Genomic DNA, 18,170 nt, shown 5'->3' with positions numbered 1-18,170 from the left:
TGCTAACACTTCTTTTGCATTGGGCTTTATAATTGACACACTTTTCCTGACATTCTCTACCAAGTAGGCAGCCAGTTCTGATCATCCCCATTATCCAAATTTTAAAATGTATGTTTATGTATATGAAATTAGCAAGTTAAATATTCATAAATTTTATTTACTTCACAATATTCAAACTTAAAACAATGGAACATTTGTAAATGAGAATGTAATGTGTGACCCCAAAATGTAGCAGTAAGGGTGGACCTACACTGGTTGAAGAGGTCCCAGTCCCAACTCCTGATACAGCTCAACAGAAGGAAGTCTTAGGAGTTTGAGGAATAGCTTGACAAACTCTTGATTTAAATTATATGAACAGTGAATGCATAAATATGAATTTTTCACTTTAGGATCTTTATCCTTTAATCAACTCCTTTTCTCCTGGATATCAAAAGATCAGATTCCCTAAGCTTATGTGCCACTGTGGAAGGGCCAACTCCTAATGTCATCAGTTCTCTGGGAGGAGAGGAATGCAGCAGCATAGAAGTTGCTTCTTTACTCTCACAATCTTTAGGCCAAGATATTTCCCTCTAAAATTCCTTTCCACTTTAAATCAGTAGTCAGTAGCAACAGGTTGCTTGTTTTAACTTGACAAACGGATAGGGAGATAGACTGATAGGTTTTTACTTTTAAAAAGGAAATTCTATGTATAACATATATTGGGATGTGTGTGTTCACATTCAAAAATTCATGCATGGATTTATCAGCCAATTTGAAGGAAGATGACCTCCAGAATCCAGAGGAAAGGGTATATCTGGTACCCTTGGGTAGCTGCATAATGGAGCAAGAACAGTAGCTTCAGTTTGACATTACCCCAACATTGGTTGGAGCCTTCGTTTTAATCAACGTTTTATTCCTCACAACACAATTTGGCCTCTAGGTGTAGGGGTGACCCTTCTTTTAGGAAACTCCATGTCATTCCCGTGTTCGCTTTTGCCAGGAACAGAAAGCCAAAAATTAGTCCATGTACATTTAGCCTATTCCTTTTAATCAGAAGACACCTAATGTTGCTGTTCAGGCTCTTGAAAGCTTATATAGGATATATGTTAAGCTCCAGTATTCACCGCGCTGCCAGTGATAATTCCCCTTAACTCAGGAGATGGTGCTTTACCCTTAACATAAGGTGTTTTGCTGCTCTTTATGATGAAAGAAAACACTTAAGTTGGGTCTGAAAATGTCTATAAGGACAGATGAGCCAATTAAATCTTTATACCACAGACTAAACTATGCCTAGTGCATAAAGGTTGTTGATCAAAACAATCCAGAAACACACGCCTCTCTCCAAACTGGCATTTCAGCAACATGTTGACTCCTGGGTAGTATAATCTATCTCAATCTCTAGCGGAAGCAATTGGGGCGCACAAAAAGACGTGGGGGACTACCTCCTGATCACATAAGATTAAAACTTAAACCGTGACCCGATTAGTTTAAGTGAAAAAGAACGGAAAGGCACAACCCGAAGACCAACTTTCCAAGGTGAGCGCTTCCCAGAAAACACCTCTCCCGGCCCCGGGCAGCAAGCCCCGCCCCCGACTCTGCAATTCCGGTCGAGCCTCTGAGGAGCTCCACCGCAGCAGCGCGAAAGTTTCGCGTGTGCGCAGTAGGTGTGCTTAGTACCGCGTGGGAAAGGCGGGACTTCACTACCTCCTGCGTCATCTCTAGTGCGACGCAATACGTCACTGGTGTGACTGGGAAAGTCAATTATGGCTGCCGGCGGGCTCCCGCCATCTTTACGCCCGGGGTCGCCGGCGCATGCGCGTAGCGGCCTCGGCGGAGCGGTACGCGCAGCTAGTCCGTGTCGTCCGCGTGCTGGACACAGTGGTGTGCAGAGATGCTGTGCCGGCTGAGCGTTAGGTGGCTGCAACCGTGGCCTGCTCTGCAGCTTCGGGGCTTGGGCCCACCGGTCGCACCGGCCCCCACCGGCGGCCCCAAGCCCTCCGCTCTGCCATTGTGGGCGGTGGCATCAGTCTCTGCAGTTGGCCCGAGCGGCGCGGGTGGCTGGTACGAAGCCCTGGCTACGTCGGCGCCGGTGCAGGGCGCCGAGGACGTGCTGCTCTTTGCGCACACCGCCTCGGGCCTGCCCTGGTGGGGCAGCATTCTCCTCACCACCGTGGCCCTGCGCGGCGCAGTCACGCTTCCCCTGGCCGCCTACCAGCACTACATCCTGGCCAAGGTGAGGGGCGCCGAGCCGCGCATGGACCCGCTTCCGTGGTTAGCAGGGTCGAAGTCTACCCGGGGCTTAAGGTCCCCAGGTACTTCCGAAGTGCTTAGTGTTAGTCATCAGTACCAGTAAGGCAGTGAGCTACTTTACAAAAAGGAATTAACACAGGGCAGAAGTAAATGCAATTTTTGGTGGCTCTGTGACTGCCACAGAGCATATTGATTCTTAATAGACTTCTGTTTTCTCAGTTGACATTACTGGGAAATCCAGGAATTGAAACATTAAAGTGCAGAATGTAGTTCTTATATAATCTTTATAATAACCCTGTGAAGTAGGTGCTGATATACGTTTTATATATGAGAGAACGGGACTTTAGAGGTTAAATAATTTGTCCAAGATCATACTGATGTACAAGATGGAGTTTGAATTTGGTTGCAACTGAGGAAATCTTAAATTAACATCTTATACGCAGACTTAGGGTTTCTTGACATGACCAGTAAACCACATTTTTAAATGAGCTGAGGGGATAGAGAGTGAAATTATGAATGGTTATGAATAAAGATCTTTTATGTTCTCATAACAAAGTCTACTTTTTCTTTAGCTAGGTGGAAAATTTGCAGCCAGAAATAAAAAACATTGCAAGGCATCTTAACCAAGAAGTTGCAGTTCGTGCAAATCAGTTGGGGTGGTCCAAAAGAGCTGCCAGGTAAGCTAATTCTGTGCATATAAGACCATGAAAATATATATACATATATATAATGTATAAGTGCTATTTATTATAGGTTTTGGTATTCTGTAGCTTTAGCAGCAAAGTAGTTCTTTTTTCTTTTTAATATTTTAATAAGTTTATGTGGCATGGTAGTTTTATATACTGGACCGAAAGCAAAAATAATAGAGAAACAAGAAGAGAGAGTTCCTTGTCCTTAAGGGACTTCAGGCTACTGAAAAAGACAGACGTGTAATCAAATAATGACTGAACTAAGTACTGTACGAAAGATTATGTACAAGGAGTTGGGTCATCACGGAAAGTCAGGAAAGGCTTCACAGGATGATACTGTGACAGTTGTTGGGATTTTAGTCAACAAATGGTACAGGTTATTTACAAACTTGACCTTTTGACAACATATAGCAGGTAGTAGCCCAAAGGAATGGGGAAGTAGAAAGTATGAATGCCATGGTAAAAGCAACTGGATAGGCAAGGTGTTGTCATTCTGCTGTGGTTACCCTGTGTAGTTGTCTGCCTGGGCTCTTAGAAAGCCCTTGCCCAAGGGTGCTTGACCATGGCACAGTTCTATGCCTACAGTCATCCACTAGGAACTTCTAAGTCCACCTCCTTCTATCAGCCTAGCTAGTTCTGCTTAGTCAGTTTCCCAAATTCTGATCCTTACTAGACTGTGACAAAGTGTTCACCAGTTCACAGCAATGAGAAAAATAAGGGTTTTTTAGTATGAATATGTAATATATATATATAGCTTTCCATATGTTTTTATCTATATAGGTGTAAATTTGCCAACTATCTTCAGTATGAAATTGTGTTCCTCTTTATATAGAGTTAAAAAGACCTGACATTTAAAAAAAACCATTTTTACAGCTTAATGTCTTTACTTGCTAAAATAGAAAGTTGGTAAACCTATAGTTTTGAAGTTTTACTGATCAGGGAAATCTGAGGACTACAGCTCTAGGCCAGAAGAACAGATTAGTAGCTGCTCACCTGGGTTATAAATGCAGCTTAGACAAGACTGTGGCACCTTGCTTATGCAGCACCGGCAGGATGATTGTCCAGACACATCCTTAAACAGATGAGTGGCTTTCTAGGAAGACATATCTGAGGTTTCCTGCATTTTCAGTGGAGCTGGGTTTTGAAGCGTGAAAGGGAGGTTGTCAGGTGAACAGCCAGGAAACTGGGCAGTCCACACAGATGATATAATAACTTCCAAAGGCATGCTGATGTGGAAGTCTGATTTGTTGGATGACCCCAGTCATTCAAGGGACCAGAATATACAGGTGTCTAAAGAAGAGTAACAGGAAATAAAGTTGGAAAAGTAGGCAGAGGCTGAATTACAAAGAGCCTGCAATGTTTCCGTATACTGTCTTAATTCAGTACATTATAATTTGATTAAATTCAACAAACCTATTGAAAACCAGCCTTGTACAAAACATGCTATGAGAGATTTAAAAAAGACCCAATACTATAGTCTAGAAAGTGGGACTTAAGAACAGAAATAACTAATATGGTTAATAGAGAAACAGAGTAAGAAAGTCTTTATGAAAGAGTTGATTGAAGAGTGAAGACCATTTTGACGGGCCAAGAGCATACACAGTACAGAACCACATTGCAAGGTATGTTCGGGGATCAAGTGATTGGCTGGAGTGGAGAGATATGAGTAAAATGTGCTTTCACCTCTAGTATTTGTGATTTAAATTGTGGTCATACCATGTTAGTAGTGAAATTTCCCTCCTCAAAGCCTAGTTTGCCAGAGATCACCAGAAGCAAAGACTGTAGTCTGACAGTGTCAGATTTATCAAATTGTTAATGTAATTTGCGTACATTGCAAAAGAACTTTGAGTAAAAGGCTTTATTTGCCTTTTGTTTAGGCAGCCCCATGGTATAGCTTACGACAACCAAAAATCCTGCATAAATCCTTTAGCCAGTAACCACAGCACGGGTGTGTTTGTGCTGTGGGGATGAAGCACTGCTAGTAGTCAAATGAAATTTTCTCTTTTCCCTTTTTCCCTCTTCCCTCTTCCCTCAAACTAGGCTCACTTATCTAAAGACTATGCGGAGGCTCGTTTCAGAGCTGTATGTTCGGGATAACTGCCACCCTTTCAAAGCCACTGTGTTGGTCTGGATTCAGCTTCCAATGTGGATATTCATGTCTGTTGCTCTCCGGAATTTTAGCACAGGGGCAACACATTCAGAAGGTAGTTATTATTGAAGTCTGTTTCCCCGAAATAAGTTTTCTAACATTGTCTTTGTACTCTTAATAAAAAAAAAAAAAGCAAAAAGTAAAAAACATCCATACTTCTCATAACTAGAATACACTTTTATCATCTCCCTTACAAGGGTATAGAATTTAAAATATTAAGTGTAAAGCAAACTAGCTGTGTGGAGAAAACAAATCAATCTAGGAAGGACGTCACTAGTACTGCTTCTAGGAGGTCATGATAAAATTAGTGTTATAATTCCATAATACGTTTTCCTGGCCAAGTATTTTTTCTATTTATAAATTTAAGAAGCCAGAAAAGCTTTCACAGTTGTAAACATTAATTAAGAAAGGTTATAAACTAAAGGGCTTGTTTTTTACTTTCATTTAAAGGCATTTCTAACCAGAAAGTAATCTAAATGGACTTGAAAGAAAGTCTAATTTTTAAAATTTTTTAAGTTTAAGTCTGAAAAGATTACTGCTGCATATCTTTATTGTCTCTACATCTGTTTAGTACAGAAAGCTTCTTGCCTCTTTCTCAGTACAGGAAGAACTAACTTATGTTGTGGAATGAAAACCTGAATAAAAAGTGCAAATCTTTAGTGTGAGGAACACCTTATTGGAATTACTTCCCTCTGCTATTTTAGAAATTCTTTTGTTTTACTTATAAAAATGTTTCAGCAGGTTTTTCTGTTCAGGAGCAGTTAGCTACCGGTGGGGTCCTATGGTTTCCTGACCTCACTGCCCTGGATTCCACTTGGATTCTGCCTGTCTCCATTGGTGTCATCAATTTATTAATAGTGGAGGTCAGTGGTTTTAACTGAGATTTGCTTGCCATTTAAATCATTGGGGTTTTTGTTGTTGCTGTTCTGACCTGAAATGTAAACGTTTTTGAGTTGGTGGTGATAGCTCTGAGCTAAAATTGAGACTCCTTAGTTTTGGTCGCTGATCAGCTGTTGATAAATTGTCTTAGGCCAGTTCCTTAACATCTCTGGGGGTCAGAATGCTCATAATTAAAATAAGAGAGCTGAATTAGAACATTTCCAAAATGTCTTTTAGCTTTAAAATTATATGATTCTAATACATACAGTTTTGTGATTTGCTTTTTGGTAAAGACAGCAGTTAAGATGCCTAATGAATCTGGTTTTCTTCCCACAATATATTGATGTTTTGTGTATATGTTTAATATGTCATTTGTAGGTGGTCAGTACCTGACTGCCATTTTTTAGTTACACAGCCTTAGAAAAGTCATAGAACTTCTTTATAAGATGGAGTGTAGAAACATACATATAAAATATGACCCCTATTCCATAAAGAACTGTTCTCAGACTCTGAGTAGAACATAGACTCTTTGAGCTAGAAGAAACCTTAGAAAAGACCTAACTCAGTTGAGATTTCACAGACCTCATATCCACTGCTCTCTGTTTGGGAAATCTAATACACCCCTTATTTTTTCAGATGAGAAAAGTGAGGATGATACTCTGAGGTCTTGGGTGAAGTTTTCCTGAGGAAAGACTCTATGTGTAGTCTAAGTGTGTTAGCCTAAGAGCATCTAGCACAGTTCTGTGAACGTGGTTGGTAATTAGTGAATGTTTCTTAGAAAGAAAGAATCGATAACACAGGGTCACAGTGAATAATGTCAGTCCTCTAGTCTTTCTTTTATTCCATCTAACGACCCAGCATGCATAAGTTTAATAAAAGCCTGTTCTTACTTAACATTCACCATGTGCCAGGCACTATTGTAAGCAATTTACATGAATTAACTCATTTAATTCTTAAAATAATCCTGTGATGTCGGTGCTACTATTACCCCCATTTTAAGGTGCAGAAGGTAAGGCACAGAAAGGTTGAGTAACTTGTGCAAAGTCACATAACCACTGAATGCAAGGCTGCCTTGTGAATCTAGGTAGTTTGAGTGTAGAATCTGTGCTTGTGATCATTAAGTTATGCTGCCTCTTAAATAAGTAATTCATAAACCATAACTGCCTTTCCTAGCCTTGGTTCTTTTCCGTACTCCACGTAGCCAGATCACAAACCTTTGAGATACCTGTTAAGTTCCTTCCTCATAGCAGGTCCTGTGTTTAGGTGCTAAAAAACAAGGACAGGGATTCATACATAATACCTATCTTGAAGGGACTTCAGTTTTACAGACAATCTTTAAAAAACATTGACTTGTAAAAGTTATGCTGTGATACTGTTTAGATGAATCTCTTTATTGCTGTTATTTAAAGTTCCATTTAAGAATTGTACATAAATTTATCAGTTTTATTTTTAATTTTTATTGCTTTTCTTAAAATATAGGTAGAGGCCAGTCAAAAATTAGTTTGTATTTTAAAGCTTGTCTCATTTAATGTGCATTTCAATAATCAGCATGTGTTATATATTCTACCCCTTCAGATTTTTGCTCTGCAAAAAATTGGAATGTCTCGTTTCCAGACATATATTACGTACTTTGTTCGTGCAGTATCAGTGTTGATGATTCCAATTGCAGCGACAGTACCTTCAGTGAGTAAGCACCAGTATTGCGTGAAGCATGTGCTAAATATAAATCTTCTGTTTCTAGCTTAGACTGGCTGGGATTCTGCCTCTTCTATTGAGCTTCCTCTGACTACTCAATCCCTTACTGGTTTCTGGGTTTCTGTAGTAACGAATCTACTGTCTCTATCACCAAGTGACATCTGAATATTTCTTGGGGGATTGGTTAATCTTCCTTTACGTGAATGTGTCTTAATGCTCCTAATAAACCAAACTCCTTTTCCTCTTTTTTTTTCTTTTTTTTTTTAATCTTGCAAAGTACGTGACACAGTACTATGAACGTAGTATTTGCTCTGTTTGATTAACTGATATATTGAATTCTTTATGTCTTCATAGACTAGTCCAAGGAATTTTAGCACTGAAAAAAGAAACAAAACTTTGTGCTAGGTTTGTATGGGTTCATATGTAATATTGTTTAATCTCATAACAGTTTTATGAGATATGTATACTTGTCCCTATTTATATGTAATTAAACTTTTATAGAAATAGAAAAAGAAATGTTATATTTGCAGTTATTTCATATTTTTAGCCTTTTGCTTCCATGGATACTTTAGTGCTAAGATGGGTAAAGCTATGTCAGGTATAGAGCTGTCTTAGCTCAGAACCAACACATAGACCATAAAGTAGTAGTCATTTGTTGCTGGTAGTTAGAGTTATATCATTTATATAAAAGTACTTTATAGGACTTGTCTTAGGAATCTGAAATAGTATGTTTCATCATAAAAAATGTGAATTAAATGTTTGTTTGTTTTTTTAAGACACATTTATTCAGCATCATGATCAGACTATTACATTTAGCAATCAATAGCATGGGTGCAAAAAAAAAAAAAGTCACAGTAGAAACCTTTGTTGGACTGCTTTACACTTTCCACAGAACAAAAACTGAAATACCCTGTTATACACTTAGTCACAAATACAGTCCTCGAGTTTTTTTGCCCATACACATGAGTATTGTCTAAAACATGTCTTCTTTGTAGCATCTAGGCTCTGCTACCACTGTGCTTGGCTGAGTTCACAAATCTGTTGTACCCTGTAGCTTCCCTGTCACTTCTCCGCCTCTCCTCTCCTGCTAAGCTTTGTTTCCTGGCAGTAATTAAAACCTTCTGCCACTGCCATAGCTACTGCTGCTGCTGGAACCACCATAGCCACCTTGGTTTTATCGTTTGACGAAGTACTGGCCTCCACCACCATAGAGGCGAGAACTTTTGCCTCCAAAGTTTCCTCCTTTCATCAGTCCAGAATTTGAAGATTGACTGTTGTAAATGCCAGAATCACTGTAGCTTCCGCCACCTCTGAAATTGCTTCTGTCATTACCAAATCCATTATAGCCATCCCCACTGCCACCATAGCCACCACCACCATGGCTGCCACCAAAGGCATCTCGACCACTGAAGTTTCCTCCACCACCAGAGTTGTCATTCCCACCAAAACCACCGCCACGACCACCACCAAAGTTTCCAGAACCACTTCGACCTCTTTGGCTGGATGAGCACTAGCCTTCTCTTGCTGAGATAGGGCTTTCTGTACTTCACAGCTGTGGCCGTTCACAGTGTGGTATTTCTGAATGACAGTCTTGTCTATGGAGTCATGGTCACCAAAGGTTACGAAAAGCAAAGTCTCTCTTTTTGCCGCTGCCTTGGTTAGTCATGATTTCAATCACTTCAGTTTTCCCATACTGTTCAGAATAATCTCTTTGGTGATGTTCTTCAGTGTCTTCTTTAATGCCACCAACAAAAATCTTTTTCACAGTTAAGTGGGCACCAGGTCTTTGAGAATCTTCTCTTGAGATGGCCCTCTTTGGTTCCCCAACTCTCCCATCCACCTTGTGTGGCCTTGCCTTGATGGCCGCATCCACCTCCTCCACAGTGGCATACGTGACAAACCCGAAGCCTCTGGAGCGCTTGGTGTTTGGATCCCTTGTTACCACACAATCTGTGAGCGTTCCCCTTTGCTGAAAATGGCTCCCCAGACTCTCATCGGCTGTTTCAAAGCTCAAACCTCCGATGAAGAGCTTCTGCAGATGTTTGGGCTCTTTGGGAGACTCCGACTTAGACATGACGGCAGTAGATGGGGGAGACTTCAACGACGCTTACTTGGCGGTGTCCATGGGCTCAATGAAATGTTAAATGTTTTTAAGCTGTCACTTAGACATAGTACCATCATTAATCCTGTGTAAAATAAATAAGTTTCCTTGTTTCTAAAATAGATACCATAATGTCTGTGAGAATTAAGGAAATGACAAGTGTCTGTTATAGTACTTTTCATGTAATAATAATATTGTTATAAAATACTCTGTAAAAATAGAACAATACAAATTCACTGCATTTCTAAGGAGAAATAATACCAATTATAACTGAGGAAACCCCCAGATCAAGTAAAATAGGAGCAGTAAAGTTTTAGTGAGAGGTTGGATTCGAAGTGAGTAACAGAGATCTGAAAAACAGGGTCTTTTTTTTTTTTATTTAAAGCTTTTTTTTTTAACTTATTTATTTTATCTTATTTATTTTTGTCTGTGTTGGGTCTTTGTTGCTGTGGGCAGGCTTTCTCTAGTTGCAGCGAGCAGGGGCTACTCTTGGTTGCGGTGCGCAGACTTCCCATTGTGATTGCGGTGGCTTCTCTTGTTGGGGAGCATGGGCTCTAGGCGCGCAGGCTTCAGTAGTTGTGGCTTGCAGGCTCTGGAGCGCAGGCTCAGTAGTTGGGGCGCATGGGCTTAGTTGCTCCGCAGCATGTGGGATCTTCCCAGACCAGGGCTCGAACCCGGGTCCCCTGCATTGGCAGGTAGATTCTTAACCACTGCGCCACCAGGGAAGCCCTGAAAAACAGTGTCTTAAGTACCCAAAAATTCATTCCCTCAAATACAGGAAATTCTGAATTAAGTATTTCAGTGTAGAGCTGATGTAGCATCCCTGTGAAGACTTGAGAAAGGCAGCCTGCTTCTCTCAGTGCTGCATCGTCCACAGCCTGTAATGGACTTGAAGGCCGCAGGATAGTCATGATGGCCACTGGAGCTTGTTGTCTTGCTTGAATAGTAAAAAGGTTCCTCAAGCACAGTCAGCCCCTTTCAGGACCCTTGCCGGGTGCCCCACCAAACACTGTGCTTCCATCTTAAATATGTGGCTGTACCTAACTGCAGAAGAGGTTGGGAAGGATAGTCTTCTTTTTCTTCTTTGTAGATGGCAGTATACCCTGCTGAAAATTAGTATTTTTTTTTACTAAGGAAGAAGAATGATACTTAGTAGGCAGTTTTTAGTCTGACGTAGTTGAGGCTCAGGATACTGTTCGCTTCGTGGATAAGTTTGACGATGATGGTAGTTAATATTTATTCAACATTAACATTGTACCAGGCCATTTTTAAAATCATTTACATATGTTAATACACATATTTCTCCCAACAATGCACTAAAGTAGGAGCTATTATAATCTCCACTTTACTGCTGAGGAAATTGAGGCACAGAGAGGATAAGTAACTCATCAAGGTTACTCATCTTTTAAGTGGCAGAGTCTAACACACATCCAGGCCGTTTGGCTCTTACTCTTAACTACTGTGTTAACCTGCCTTTAAGGATGTATTGCTTACTGCCCTTAAAAACTTGCTCTGGAACAAATGCAAGTGCTTAATATGGACCACATACTGTGCTTACCACTCTACCTGAATTTTCTCATTTATTCCTCACTGCATCTCTTTGAGGTGGGTACAGTTCTGTCTCCATTTTATAGAAGAGAAAACTGAAACAAGAAAAATAACGTACCCAAAGTTAAATAAATAGATTTCAAACTCAGGCAGTTTGACTCCGGGACCTGGATTCAACCACCACATGGTCTTGCCTCTGGAGACTGATTACCTTCTGATGCCAAAGAAAGGCTTGGGAAAGATGTATGTATGTATGGGAATGTTTTGAGAGGCCACAGAACTTAGTCTTTGACCTAAATAAGTCAATCTGAATGGTAGTAAAAAAGAAAGTTGAAGATAATGCTGAGGCCCTTTGTCTCAGGAAAAGGCAAAGATAATGCAGTCCTGACTACACTTAGAAACTGGTTAGTGGGAAAAATTTGCAAGATAGGTGACTATATAGGTCTAGGGGGACTAAGTTTGCCATGATAAATGGCCGTCCCCCCGGTAGCATACCTTCAGTGTAGCAGCCTGTCAAGACTCTTGGTGGGGAAAAAGTATGCTTAACTGCCAGAGACAGAGGTGAGATCTCTCTTGGACCTCTGCTTGGGAGCTGTTCTCTGTCATCCACTTTCTGTCATGAATACCTCTCCTTTTTGTTTCTTTTCGCTTTTGAGTCTTCCTGTCAACTTTCTTACCTGTCTATTAGATCTGTCACAGGTATCTAATAGCTACTGAAGGTCTTGGTCAGTCCTGGTGTACTTATATTTGCAGAGATTGTAATTTTTTTTTTTATTGCCTACCTATTTCTAGACACTGGTGTCCTTGGAGAATAGAGAGATGCTAACTTTCACGTCCTTTCTTCTCTTTACAGTCGCTTGTTCTCTACTGGTTATGCTCCAGCCTCATGGGCCTTGCACAGAACTTGCTGCTGCGTTCTCCTAGATTTCGCCAACTTTGTCGAATACCGTTGACCAAGTCAGACTCAGACACTCCTTATAAAGACCTCTTTGCTGCCTTTTACGCCAAGTTCATTTCAAGAAAATGACGTACTTTCTAGTAATTTTGAAACAATTACAAGTTTCACTGTTAATGTATTTAGAAGATGTAGAAATTCAGATATGGTTTAATTTGCTTTTTAAAATCATGAGCTCTGTGAAGTACTGTGGATTAAGATATAATCCAGATATATTTGGCAGTATTTAAAATCTTTTAAGTGCTAAAAATGTATTATGTTCAGTTATATAAAAGTGGGATCAAAGTGTCGGGCCCTGTTTATAAAATTACAACTTGCGAGAGGTGCTAGAACTTTGGAGAACAGGACTAGAGAAGTTTTATAAAATAAAAGAATCCAATGAAGTGATTCTTAAAATTTTGGGGGTGTGGAGGATCATAGACCCGTTTGATCATTTAATAAAGCCATGGTTTTCTCTTCAGAAAAGTCCTGGAACTCACAACATGGAGGCCTTTATTGACCCCCTTCTGGTAATTCCTGGTTAATAAGTATTATTCTGATGGAACATACATTGATGATGAGTTAATGTGTGATTTTAAAATGAACAGGACTTGAGAGACATGCAGTGGAGTGGTCCACGCATGGAAGAAAGTACCTAGTAGGGTAGGTAGTGTTGCTCCTCAGCCTTGCTCTGAAAGGATACAAAGGGTGTACATTTCCTTTCTCTATAATTTAAGAAGTCCGGAATACAGAGCATAGAACTAAGTCCTGCTAGAGCCCAAAGTAGAAAATCTTAAGCTAATCATATAGAATATGAAGGAACCCAATATCTCTGATAATCCTTTCAGAAAGTGAAAAACTGGTACTAGGGTCAAGGTTATGCTAATTGGGAGACTCCTTTAGACCTGTACACCTTGGTATGATAATACATAACATTAAATTGGTCTGAGGATCTTATATATTACAAAATTCATAATTTCATAGCTTGGAAAAAAGGATCAAAGTAAATTTTAAAAACTCAAAAGATCAGGATAGTATTTAGCAAGTTTTAAAAATAATGACTGAATACATGAAGATACATTAGTTACACTATTACTAGAAATTAAATAGTAGGTGAAGAATCATCTTATTCAGCCAGAGAGCATGCATGTGAGCGTTGTGTATTCAGTCATTAGAGAATGTAGGTAGATCACATAATTGTGAAATAAGCTTGTTGTGTAGAATTCTGGAGACAGAGCTGTTTGAGTCTTTCCTGTCATCTCAAAGTACAGTAGACCCTTCTGTCTCCTAGCTCCAAAGCCACAACCATTAAGAGCTTCAAACTGTCAGCAGCTAGAATCCCAACAAACAGCTGAACCAGACTTCATTAGATAAGGACTAACATAGCCACAGAGAGGGAATGATTCTGTGACTCTTGAACATATTAACTTGACTGTAGTCATTTGTGGAATACAGTTTCAAAGTAAAAAGGACTATTAGAAAACTTTGAACTTTATTTGGTAATTGTATTGCTCTTATTAATATTGCATTGCTGTTTTGGAATTCTTATTGTCAGGTAAAATATCTAATGATGTTTACTGGTATATTTGTTTTCTGTGGATGCTGTTAACAAAATCTTTATGCTGCTTATGCACCAAGAGGAAGATGCTATTGAATGTATTTGGTATTATAAGATATATGTCTTTCAAATTCTTCTTTTAAGGGATAGATTTAGGGATTGCCCCTGAGGTCCTACAAAAGAAGGTCCTCCCCACAGTTCTCCACCCGTATACTCAGAAAGCCTAGGCTTCATATCTGTTTCACCTAAGACCCTCCACAATCTCAGTTAAGAACTGATGAAATAAAATTCATGTTTGATGGCAAGACAAGAAAAGTTTAAACATAAATTTTTTCTTTGTCCCTTTGGGCCTCCTGCCTCCCCTTTAGCAGGTATTGTGCCTCTGCATTAACCAGAGCTCTTTAGGAGATGACATTCCTTAATCTCATTAAGGGGCACTGACTCTTAGTAGATAACCTTCCTTCTTGTAAGGGACCATGATGACTCATGACCCACTATTTGCTTTGTACCTGTAGGTCTGGATTGTGTAAATGGTTAATAATACGTCATTTGACATAAACCCTTTGTCTCAAAAACGTACATAACTGTGCTTTGACCCCTAATTGGCAGAACAGTCCCCAGAGCTTTCTGAAAGTCTGTCTCTCAGATTATAACCCTCAAATTGTCTTAAAAATTTTCCATATTTTTCTTAAACTGGTGATGAATTTTTCTGTTGACAGGACTGTACAGAAAAGCACTTTGATCCTGGTTGATTCCTGTCCATAGGAACCACAAGGCCTGGCAGTTACCACAAAAAAAGAAAAACATTACCAGCTGAGGAATGGCAGCAAAAGAGATTAAACCAAGAAAGCACTTTTACACAGAAGCCTTGCCTAGTTCTTAGAGCAGTAACTTTTGCTTTGCTGTAACTTGAACATGAGAGAGATCCGACACAACTGTCCCAAAGGAATACGTAACAAGAGAACCCTGTTCCCTTGTATTCTCGCTGACTACCTTCTTGACTGCCCAGTTTTTACGTAAGTTTTGCAAGATAGTCTTACCTTTAATTGCCTAGGCCTATACTGCTGATTTTCTTCTGTAAAATGAGGACTTCTGGGTGTTTGAGAACAAAAACCTTGATGGAAAGACCTTAAAATCAAAATAAATGCTTTAAGAAAGCAGCCCGGCTTCCCTGGTGGCGCAGTGGTTAAGAATCCGCCTGCCAGTGCAGGGGACACGGGTTTGAGCCCTGGTCCGGGAAGATCCCACATGCTGCGGAGCAACTAAGCCCGTGCGCCACAACTACTGAGCCTGCGCTCTGGAGCCCGTGAGCCACAACTACTGAGCCTGCGTGCTGCAACTACTGAAGACCGCATGCCTAGAGCCCGTGCTCCACAACAAGAGAAGCCACTGCAATGAGAAGCCTGCGCACCGCCACGAACAGTAGCCCCCGCTCGACGCAACTGGAGAAAGCCCGTGTGCAGCAACGAAGATCCAGTGCAGCCAAAAATAAATATAAATAAATAATTAATTTTAAAAAAAGCAGCCACTGTTATTGAGTTATTCTGTCTAAGGCAACAAAAAAGAAATTTCTGTCCTTGAAAGTCCCTGCTAGACTCCAGGGGGCCAAGAATTTCTTGAAAAAAAAGCCTCTAGGGAAAATGCCCCATTTCTATCTTTCCTATTTTGAGAAAATTTTACGGTCATGCTCCTCTTCCTTTGTATCCCTGATATGGCAGTTATATTTGTTTTTCCTTAGTTGAGAAGGCAGCATTGTATTTAATTTAGCTTTGGTTTTTGTCTTCTGGCTAAATTGTAGCTCTCCGGGGAAACTTAAAACTGGAATATGAAATATACCTAACTATATCCCTTTCATTGCAGCTGCATTTCTGCATGTTCCAACGGTAGTACAATTGATAATTTGAGGAATTTCTTCTAATTATAACCTCAAACTTCCTGGCTTTTCTGTGAGTGATGGATGCTTCTGAGGGTAAGGAGTATTAAAAATATGAATTCTGTATCTGAGAGAATTAACAGCTTCTTATTCCATGTTATTCAAAATGTGTCCCATGTGTTGCTATAGGTAGGAAACTCTCCTTTTGTGGTTTCATTATAGAAGCTTCAGTTGTGCTTATATGAGTTTTCAAATACAGATGTTCCATTTTGGGATGCAAGTGAAAACCAGAAATTCCCATTTAAAATTACAGTCACAACCAAGTAGAGATTTTTAAATGAAATATCTTCTTCCTTATCTTTAACTCTCACCTATCTACATCATAATGTGTTACTTTACTTTAAAATACAGTCGGTCCTCATTATTCACAGTTTCATATTTGTGAATTCACCTACTCACTAAAATTTATTTGTAAAATGCTCGTGATGTTTTTGCTGTTACTAGCAGACGTGTGGCTGCACGCTCAGAGCAGCAAAAAATGAGACCAGTGCACACATTCCCAGCAGTAGTCAAATCAAGTGACACGGCGTTTTGTTTCAGCTCTCATGCTGTAAACATGTGTCCTTCTTGTGGTCTGTTTAGTGCCGTGTTTTTCTCACTTTTACGCTTTTTGTTGATGATTTCTCTGTTTAAGCTGGCCCCCAAGCGCTGAGTACAAGGAGACTGTGATGCCCTCACAGAGAAAATGTGTGTTAGGTGAGCCTCTTCCCAGTGTGAGTTACGGTGCTACTGGCCATGAGTTCAGTGTTAACAAATCAACAATATATATTACATAAGGTGTCTTTAAACAGAAACACACAGAGGACGTGATTATGTCTTGATTGGTTGATGAAAATGGTTGTTGTGACCAAAGGCTTGAAGGAACCTAACTCTGAATTTCCTCTAGGAGTGATGGGAGGCTTTATAGAACGAAACTACCGTGAATAATGAGAATTGAATGTATTTCAGCCTATGCTACACAGTTTTATAGTCATATGATGGTTTAAATCAGGCATCCTGAAATTGAGGACCCATGGGCCACAAATCTAGCTCACTGCCCTTTTTTGTACAGCCTGAAAGCCAAGAGTAGTTTTTACATTCTTAAATGATTGAAAAAAAATGAAAAGATAATATTTCGTGACACATGAAAATTATATGAAGTTCACATTTCAGTGTTTTACTGGAGCACAGCCATGTTTGTTTATGTATTGTCTGCGGCTTTCATGCTTCAGCTGCAGAGCTGAGTGGTTGTGACAGAGAGTTTATGTCACAGTGCTTCATACTCTGCTCAGCACACAGATCTTAGTGATACAGTTATAACTCCACAGCATTTCATGTGTACTGCCCTACTGCGACATTTTATTTATTTTTTATTACCAGTTCATATCCAGTCAAAATAAGAAAAGTGGATTTCAAATGTCATACTTTTAAAGCACAGTAGAGTATGGATTATTTTGTTATTGAATTAGATGGCAAGACATTGTGTTTATTATGCAATGACACTATCGCTGCGCTGAAAGAACACGATGTATGTTGACATTACCAGACATCATGATATTCCCAACTTGCAGGAAAGCAGTGGTCAGAAAAAGTAGAAAATTTAAAGTGGAATATCTCATCACAGCAGAATGGATTTGAAAGAAAAACTCACAACTAATGGAAAATTCTGTTTCCTCTATACACTACCCACAGAACCCTTTTGGCCACCAAATGTGTGTGTGTGTGCTCCATACCAAGCAGTTCTCCAGTTCTTTGCAGGCACCAACTGAGTGTCCTACAATTTAGTTCAGTTCTGATACTACCTGGAGTTTTTACCTGAAAACTGGGTTTGCCTCTTGGTGGGTGTCCAGCCAAGAGACACAAACAAGCCAAAGATCAGGAGAAGAAAGGATTTATTACTTGCAGCAAGTAAGGAGGACACGGGGGATTTTCCAAAAGGAATGTCTCCCCGAACTGCAAAATTGGGGAAGTTTTAAGCTAAGGATATGTGCCCATTCACGAAGGGGCTAGAGCAGAGGAGAATTCAGCACAGAATTGGGGCAAAGGTCGACAGTCCAAGCTCCCAAGGGTCGGAAAAGGTTAACATCATCATTCCTTAGGTTCTGACCTATCTGAGGTCTCAGCGTGTAGTTACCATCCTCCACCTGGGTGGGGGCCTTAGTGCCTTCAGAACTCAAAGATGATGTATCAGATTGTTATGTGTCTCCCTTGAGGAGGAACTAAGACTCTTTTATCTCTGAACTGTTGTTTCTTGACTGCATTTCCTTTGTTCCTGCATTCCCTTATGATCATTGATTACAGAGACCTGTTCAAGGGCAAGCATCTTAGGCAGGCTTAGATCACAAAATGGCTTCTCTTACATCAAGGAAGCCATGCCTGGTTCACCCCCTACCTTATCTGCTTACAGAGTCAGTACAGATTGCACAGTCCCACAAGACTGCCCTCCCAACGCCCACCCCCAGACACCAATCTGAAG

At 40.1% G+C, this 18,170-nt stretch overlaps 1 protein-coding gene and 1 pseudogene across 2 annotated transcripts; one reads left to right on the top strand and one right to left on the bottom strand.

Annotated features, from left to right (window-relative positions):
* The first annotated feature begins 1,758 nt into the window (after positions 1–1,758).
* LOC133092221 (cytochrome c oxidase assembly protein COX18, mitochondrial) lies at positions 1,759–14,563 on the top strand. Of its 2 annotated transcripts, none has more exons than XM_061191455.1 (7): positions 1,759–2,212; positions 2,806–2,906; positions 4,959–5,122; positions 5,806–5,930; positions 7,522–7,629; positions 12,144–12,318; positions 14,502–14,563. In XM_061191455.1, the coding sequence occupies exons 1-6, from the start codon at positions 1,871–1,873 to the stop codon at positions 12,315–12,317; spliced, it is 1,014 nt and encodes a 337-aa protein (XP_061047438.1). In that variant the 5' UTR covers positions 1,759–1,870; the 3' UTR covers position 12,318; positions 14,502–14,563. The 2 variants fall into 2 exon arrangements, with proteins under 2 accessions (XP_061047438.1, XP_061047437.1); XM_061191454.1 differs by having other exon boundaries at positions 1,815–2,212; positions 5,809–5,930.
* On the bottom strand, positions 8,722–9,715 carry LOC133092220 (heterogeneous nuclear ribonucleoprotein A1-like; annotated as a pseudogene).
* Positions 14,564–18,170: the final 3,607 nt, after the last annotated feature.

Source organism: Eubalaena glacialis, chromosome 5, assembly GCF_028564815.1.
Source record: "Eubalaena glacialis isolate mEubGla1 chromosome 5, mEubGla1.1.hap2.+ XY, whole genome shotgun sequence".
Classification (NCBI taxonomy): Eukaryota; Metazoa; Chordata; class Mammalia; order Artiodactyla; family Balaenidae; genus Eubalaena; species Eubalaena glacialis.
Note: the sequence above shows the minus strand (reverse complement) of the source record. Positions and strands in the feature narration are given on the sequence as shown.

Coding starts and splice junctions, on each gene's coding strand:
- LOC133092221 (XM_061191455.1), top strand. CDS start 1,871: ATGCTGTGCCGGCTGAGCGTTAGGTGGCTGCAACCGTGGCCTGCTCTG. Junction 2,907..4,958: donor TGGTCCAAAAGAGCTGCCAG/GTAAGCTAATTC, acceptor CCCTCAAACTAG/GCTCACTTATCTAAAGACTA. Junction 7,630..12,143: donor TTGCAGCGACAGTACCTTCA/GTGAGTAAGCAC, acceptor TTCTCTTTACAG/TCGCTTGTTCTCTACTGGTT.